A 7,815-nucleotide genomic window follows, 5' to 3' on the forward strand; every position below is an offset into this window, starting at 1 on the left:
AAAACAGCATAGCATATTGTTTTAAAATCATTTGTGTACTTCAGACTATCTAATTGAAAATAAAACAAAGTTCTGGCATACAACTGAATTACATCTTCATTTTACTTCTACCAATTTAATACTAAGACAGGACGGGAGGAGACAAAACAGACAGAAGCTGTAAAAAATAGTGTAACCCTTACTGTTATACTGCTTTGAAATAAATAAAAAACATAAAATAATATGCTGAAGCTAAGGATATACTCTAAAATATTAACTGCTTTTATGTTAAAGCAAATCAATCTGGTTTTTAATGTTTGCTATTCGTGTGTGTAAACAGGTTTCATATCATCTGCCCTTTTTTCTCTCGCTCACTACACTCCTGTAGTCTATCTGCTACTGCCTGTTTCTTTAACGCATCTTATTACCTTCACAAGTGCATCACTATTAGGTGTGATATTTTGAGTAGCAAAACATTTAACAATGTCATTAATGTGTTAATTTGTTAATCTTGATCACTACTTTGTTTTATTATTGTTGATCATGAAGACCACCTGTTGACAAATATCAGTAGGTCTCAGTAACATCAGTAGACCGGTTTAAACCGGTTCCGACTGATTCAGCGAGTCATTAGAATTGAAGATTTTTTGCACAGCTTCTCTGAACTGCTAGAAACAATGCATGCATTTATTTGTCTGCCACATAGAGAATGCATCTAAGGAAGGTGACGCGTGATCATGAAGCTAGTACTGTGGTTAGTGGTGGTAGTGTAAAATGAACACCTAAATCTATTACACAAGTTCTAAAATTGTATGATATATTTTTCTTTTGACCGAATGCGATAACAAGACCGAAAATAATGCATTGTTTTGTGTCCGTATGCGACTTTCATAGCGGATCAGAATATCTTAAGTGTTATAGTTTGCAAATATAAATTTATAAAGTTGCATACTATAAAACTATAGTTGTATCTATAGTTTTATATGCAACCTTTATAGTGGCTAACTTGTGTCAGTGCAGCATGAATCATGCTGGGCATGAAACTTTTAATATGCTTGAAACATGCTGGGTAAATTTTTATCATCGCTTGGACCCATCGTGTAGTGTTGATTTTATGTGACTAACTCATGTCTAGGGATGAATGCTGGGCATGAGCACTTTTACAGATTTAATATCCTCAAGCAGCTGTAGGGAGCATTTGGGTTGTATTCATCTTCAAAAATCACAAATTTTGATAGAAATGAACTGGAGACTTACTTCTTTTCTTACATACTCAGTGTCCGGTCCACATGTCATGTTTCACATTCCTGGTCTAGCATATGCTGAAACTGAAAGAGAAACTGCTATCCATTCAGTGACTCAACTTTGTCCTACAAGCAGTAAAACCATTCAGTATTTGTAGATGAGCTGATTTGAGCAGATCATATCGGAGTTGTGCTTTCATTGGTACCGCTTCATGCCTTCAAATAAAGCAGCTTTTAACACTTCGGTGGTCCTTTTTGTGCGCTAATAGCTTTATAGCGATCAGTTTACACTCATCACCAGCGAAGGGTGGAAATGGCTCGAGTTGGACGGCCCTAAACATTCACATTGAATAAATAATACAGGTAGTACATCGAGTATATTTTTTCCTTTGCCATATATATTGTACACTATGTAACAGTAGTAACGATGATTCACAGTTGTCCTTGACTTTTGCTTCTGCTCAAATACTATGCTAAATGACCTTCAATCGTGATCTGAAAATCTTTTTTTTTCTTAAATAAAATTTGTCAGCTTGAAACCATTAGATGAATTTATAAGGTTTGTGGAATGTACAGCTGTTAAATCTCTTTTTCAACATGTGGTTGCGTCAAATTTGAGTTGATTTTGAAAGAAAGCATTGTTATCTCTCTATCAGTTGATATGGTGTTTGTTTGTCCTGGTGTTAATTCAAGGAGGGCCTCACTCAAAGCATATATCTCTGGACAAGGTTGGTCTACAAAGACAAAAATGGCATCAAATTGTAGCTGATGTTTTAGCCTTTTATGGGTCTTAATTTCATTAAATCTAATTTTTTGACGCAACCACATCTTTAATAGAGGCCCAGCACATTTCAAGATTTTGTACAGCCTAACTTATCTATATTTAGACTTATACACAAGATTTAATATAGTTTTTCCATGTTTAGATTTTTGATAACTTGTCTTTACAACAGGCTTGTGTTCATTATAAAAATTTCACTGCACATTGATAAGTACTCGCTGATGTTTATATGTGAAATGCATTACAGTTGCAGTAAATTGTAGCTTGGATATCTATATAGTTACATTAGCAGTTCAGAGCAGTAGTAAGTGACTCACTTCTTTTTTGACTTACTCAGAAATTGACGCCAGGCCAGATTGAATCATCCAACAGGGCAGGTCCTGCTCACAGGCCATATTTCACAAGTCTGGTCTAGCATATGCTGAAACTGAAAGAGGAATTGTTATCCATTAAGTGATTTATCTTTGTCCTACAAGCAGTGCAACCATTCAATATTTGTAGATAGATGAGCTACTCCCGGTAGATCACATTGGAGTTGTGTACTCATTGTTACTTTCTGTAGCCTTCAAGTATAGTGGCTTGTTATAGTTGGGTGGTTCTTTGTATGGTACTTGTCTGGTACCCCAAGGTGGTCTGGGCTTCTTGTGTGGCAATAGCTTCATAACTGTCAGTTTACATTCATCACTAGAGGAGAGTGGAGAGAGCTTGAGTTGGATGCAGAGAGCTGGAGATCTACTTTAGTTATGGTGAGTATCTATGTACAACATTTCATATGAACAATTTATAAATACCGATGTATTTGCTTCATTTTTTCACTGACATCTGTACAAGGCTCAGCAAAGTAGTGTTTGCTCTGAACACCTTTGTACTCTATCATGCTCTTTTCTAACTCACTAAACACTCTATGACTTTTAAAATATGACAGGAAGTTATATGACCACAATAACTTCAAAATTATTGTTCAAAAATAATATTTTTAACAACAACGATATTATTATAATAACCTTTTCAAGCTCATGATAAGGATGAGAGATAGTTCAAAACGTCCTAGTCCAAGACTTTGCTAGTCCAATCCGCAGTTAGAATGAAAAATATAGATCGCGTGTAAAACATTTACCTGTGGCTTAGGCATACTCAAACTTCTGGAATTTTGAAAAATGGAGTGTAATATGCCGTTTTATGAGTTGTGAAGCTTCTATAATAACACATTTAATAGCAATATAGGCATTTCAACTAGTCAATAGTTCAAACTATATTGAACATTGCAAATGTATGAACTACTGTAGTAGGGATATAATATTACTGTATTGTTACTCAGCAGCAACGAGGTTCCTTTTTCCACTGTGAGCACTTTTTCCACTTTTCTCATGCAGCAAAACACTAGTGCTGCATGACTCACACATATAACTAGCATTAGTCCTGGATTTGCTTTAAATATTTATCAATTGTCTTTTTCATATAATAGACTCACATGATGAATTATTTAAATATTGCTTCCTGTGTTCATAACTCACTATTATTACAAGGTTAACTGTTCACTGTCATTGCTTCAAGGCAAACTATTATGTAATTGAATCAGTTATATTTGCTTCAGCCAATCAAGAGGCAGATTGTGGAATAAGGGGCGGAGACATTTTCAAGCTATAAAAGACATGGAGCAGCCAGCAAGCTATAACATACAGAATACCTACAGGTAAGTATAACTCCTCTATTATATTAGCATCTGTTGATATTATACTTACTGAGAATAATAGAGTAGATGAGGAGAGACACTGAGTCAGTGTGATTATAATATAACTCTGACCTCCTAAGACTATCACTCTCTACCCTGAGGAGACTCATAGAGTCTATCCTCTAGTGAGGTTAAGTTAAGATCAGGAGTCTCTGGTTTCATTTCTCAGTCATTTTTGTACCTGCAAACATTCCCTACTGTAAATATGTCATATTCCACTTATGAATAGAATGAGGAGCTCTGAAACTGGAGTTTTTAGCTGCTTCTCTTGCCTTTATTCTGGTCAGAATCAGCTGCAGGCCACTGATTGTATTTAGTCACCAGTTTTATAGGAAATTAGTGTTTAAAGTAGGAGACTGTATGAATTTTATTGCAGTCTCCTGCTTTTTCATTCGCTTTTGTCATTATTAAAATTTTGTTGAGTTTATTTCCATTAGTTTAACACATGAGGATTGGTTTAGCATAACACATTGGTTTAACACATGAGAGAGCAAATAGCAGGAGTGTTGATGCTTGATTTCCCAGTTCTGAGTATCATATTCCTAGTATCCTTTTTACACTCTGTGAATATCCAGGGTTCACCTGCAGCAACTCTGTTATGGTTGGCAGCTTTATAAGTCTTCAGCTCACCCAGAGTCAGCAGTTATGTCACAATTTGTCTTCATTTTTCTCTATCATATTTTACTGTGTGGAGTATTTTACAGGAGACGATGGAGCAATGGATTAGGGAATATATTAGAGCTAGTGGAGCTCCTGACATTACCTCTCTTAGGGCTGCTCTAACAACCACCCCTCCTGATCAGCTACTTCAGCTTATAACAACTATCAGAGACAGTAAGTCGTATACAGCTCTGCAATTGGCTATCTCCCGTGACCACCCTGTAGTAACTCATCTGTTACTCACTCCATTGAGAGGAATAGCAGATGAGTTGCTGTTTGAGAAGGAGGATGGAGATACAGCTCTGTACAGGGCTGTATGGAAGGGAGATAGAGAGTTATTAGAGCTTATACTTCACACTGTATCCTCTGGTAAGAAGTATGAGCTGATAGCTGTGAAGGATAGATGGGGTTACACAGCTCTAACAGGGGCTGCAGGGAGAGGATATACAGAGATAGTAGAGACTCTACTGATCAGCCTGTCAGTAGAGCAACGAGTCTCCCTGCTCAACATACAGGATAACTACCTAGACACAGCACTGCACTGGGCAGCCTACTGGGGACACACAACAACTCTACAGTCTATGCTGACCTCCATCCCTCCTGATAAAGTCTCTGCACTTCTCAGTATAAAGAACAGTAGCAGTAGAACTCCTCTGGAGGTTGCAGAGTCTGAGGGAGAGAAAGAGTCAGTAGAGCTGCTTAAGAGCTGGAAGCAGCCAGTATTAGCAGGTAGGATTATTATACAGTGTGATACCAGCTACTCACTTGTACTACTCTGTTGCATAACTCTCTGCTTGTCCCCAGGATATCTTTGTAAACATACCCTGGGGAATTCCATCTACATTCTCCTTGCATAGAGACTGCAGTGGGCTGTAGAAGCAGTTCATCTCTGTCTTTGTATTAAATGCTGTCAGTTCAGCCTCTTCTCTTCAGCCAACGCTCAGCCCTTGCTAATCACTCATCACCTCTGCTCTCTCTTGGATAATTATAGTCTGAGTATTTTAATTCCTTATTCAAAACTGATAGGATTAAAGTGATGTTAGCAGCTCAACACCTTGTGGCAGCTATTAGTCAGCACTTAGCTGAACTCTCCTGTTTCATGAATGTTCTTATTACTCACTACAGTTTTGAATAGAAACATGAGCTATTTACTAGAATTATAGCAGTAGTAATTCTTACAGACAGACACGGCTCTTATTATAGTAAATATTTTTCCTATGGAGCAGCTTTTGCTCTTGCTAAAGATAGAATCACAATGTTTGAGGAAACATAAAATATGGTAGTTTTACTCAAATTTTTAACAACTTAAATGCAGGTTTTCAATCTATTATTACTCACTGAGGCTGTACACCTGGTTGTAGCCTTAGAGAAGATAAGTACAACATCCAGTAGGAACTTATTGAATATTTACTCCAAGTAGCAACACCAGTTGATTCTCATTTATTAGTAATTCCTACCATAAACTCTAAGCAGTATATTCTAAGGCTATATTTTAACATTATCACCAGTTGCTCTAATAATAATTATTAATTTAATCACACCGTCAGTATTGCTATTGTATTATTTTAATTTTATTAATTTTTTGTCTCGTTTCGGCTCACAATATGATAAGAATTTAAGATTAAATTTGTTTGTACATCATTCAGCCTGTTGTCATACCAACACTAGCATTTTCTCTACATGTACGTAAGGCTATACTGAGTGTGGTGGAAGTCTTTATATTTATAAGATGATCTGTCTGTTGGTTGAATTGAAGTATTTTTTATTTTTACTTTATTGTAGCCCATGCTGCTGCCACTTTCTGGAGGTTTTCTGCCCTTCATGAAGCTGACAGACACAAAACAAAAGGTAAACATAGGATAAGATTGTTTTGAACACTAAAGTTTACAGATCTTGAAACGTAAACTTTTTCTCACACACTGGATTGGATCAAAGTGGTTTTTAATTTTTGTTTTTATTTTTTAATGTAAGACGGCAGGTGAGTTTTTAATTTCAGTAGAACTGGATAGTCATCTAGTCATGAAATATGGATGACATATTTACACCTCTTTTGTATGTAGTACCTGATATGTATGCATTATCACTAGAGTTCAGTTTTGTTCCTGCCCAGACATGTGCAGCTAGTGCTCTATAAATAGCTTAGGATGAGTCATCCCCCTATCTTTTGTCTTACCAGCTGGTCAGCTGACCTTGTTCAGTGTTGAGTTGGCTAGTGTTAACTCTGATTCAGTTGGTAATAAAGCTGTATAATTGTAATGTTACATTTGCTTATTGCTTCTTATTGTACGATGTAACAGTACCAGTACATGAGCCCTGATTCTATTGTTGTTTTAGAATTGACCAATCAGAGAGAGGAGTTGACCAAACTAAAAGAGGAGTTAGTGGAGTCTAAGCAGCATATTTTAGATCTTCAGGAAGCAGATAATCACAAGACAGCAGGTAACAATTTTAACATTCACATATTTACTGTTCACCAGTAACAACACGTATTCATTTACCTCCATGCGTACAGCAGTATATGGGCCATGATTCTATTTTTGTTGTAGCATTGGCCAATCAGAGGGAGGAGTCAGTAGAGTCTCAGCAGAGGATTGTAGCCTTGCAGGAAGCGGATAACCGCAAGACGACAGGTAAAGTTTTAACACACAGTTTAACTAGTATTTGAATTTTAATATCTATTTATTTACTGTTCATCAATTACAACACATATTCATTTACCTTCATGCGTACTTTGTCTTGCTAGTTATTACCTTATAAGGAATTGATATGATGAGTATTGTTTTATCATGGCTATTGGCTTTTCAGTAATTAATTTTATTGGTTAACGTTCAAAGGGAGCCAATCGCTCAAATCTGTTTTTATGGTCGTATGAATTCTGTCTAAATTTTATTGCTATATGTAACAGATTAGACTGCAGTTTTCACATCTCCAAACCATCTATTGTAAACATACCTGAAGTATGAAGTATACCCTAAGTCTGAAGGATGGTTTACACAAGGTGGTTGTGAGATAGTGCAATTTTTATAGATAGAGATGAATGATATTGTTGCTTAAAATAGATACTGATAAATATTTGTTCCTTTAGATATGGCTGCCATGATGGAGAGACTTAACAGACTAGATATTTATCTGCGTACTCCCACTGATACAGACGAAACAGGAGACCAGCTTCATGAGCCTCTGGGCTGATACCTTTATCTTCGTTTAATTGAAACCACATGCAGTTCTTGTTTAATATTTATAATTAAATACAATTTCATATTTATACATGATACATTTTCTCCTCTCTACTCATCTAGCAGTGACTCTTATGAACACACATGTCCATCATTGATCTGCACTCGTGCTATATAATGCCACCAGCATAGCTTGGCAAAATTCCAAATCTTGTAGACTGGCATAGATTTACAGATGCTATT

General features: G+C 36.3%; 1 protein-coding gene across 1 annotated transcript; it reads left to right on the plus strand.

Moving 5' to 3' along the window:
* The first annotated feature begins 3,625 nt into the window (after nucleotides 1-3,625).
* LOC137398338 (ankyrin repeat and SAM domain-containing protein 1A-like) lies at nucleotides 3,626-7,585 on the plus strand. Its single transcript, XM_068084445.1, has 6 exons — nucleotides 3,626-3,697; nucleotides 4,441-5,125; nucleotides 6,179-6,244; nucleotides 6,731-6,835; nucleotides 6,943-7,026; nucleotides 7,482-7,585. Exons 2-6 carry the CDS (start codon nucleotides 4,447-4,449, stop codon nucleotides 7,583-7,585), a joined length of 1,038 nt encoding a protein of 345 aa, XP_067940546.1. The 5' UTR covers nucleotides 3,626-3,697; nucleotides 4,441-4,446.
* Nucleotides 7,586-7,815: the final 230 nt, after the last annotated feature.

This window comes from Watersipora subatra, chromosome 6, assembly GCF_963576615.1.
Source record: "Watersipora subatra chromosome 6, tzWatSuba1.1, whole genome shotgun sequence".
Classification (NCBI taxonomy): domain Eukaryota; kingdom Metazoa; phylum Bryozoa; class Gymnolaemata; order Cheilostomatida; family Watersiporidae; genus Watersipora; species Watersipora subatra.

What these genes read in the sequence shown, in the direction of transcription:
- LOC137398338 (XM_068084445.1), top strand. Translation starts at nt 4,447, where the DNA reads ATGGAGCAATGGATTAGGGAATATATTAGAGCTAGTGGAGCTCCTGAC. An exon ending in AGATAATCACAAGACAGCAG is followed by an intron (nt 6,836 to 6,942) that starts GTAACAATTTTA and finishes TTTTTGTTGTAG; the next exon opens with CATTGGCCAATCAGAGGGAG. An exon ending in GGATAACCGCAAGACGACAG is followed by an intron (nt 7,027 to 7,481) that starts GTAAAGTTTTAA and finishes TTGTTCCTTTAG; the next exon opens with ATATGGCTGCCATGATGGAG.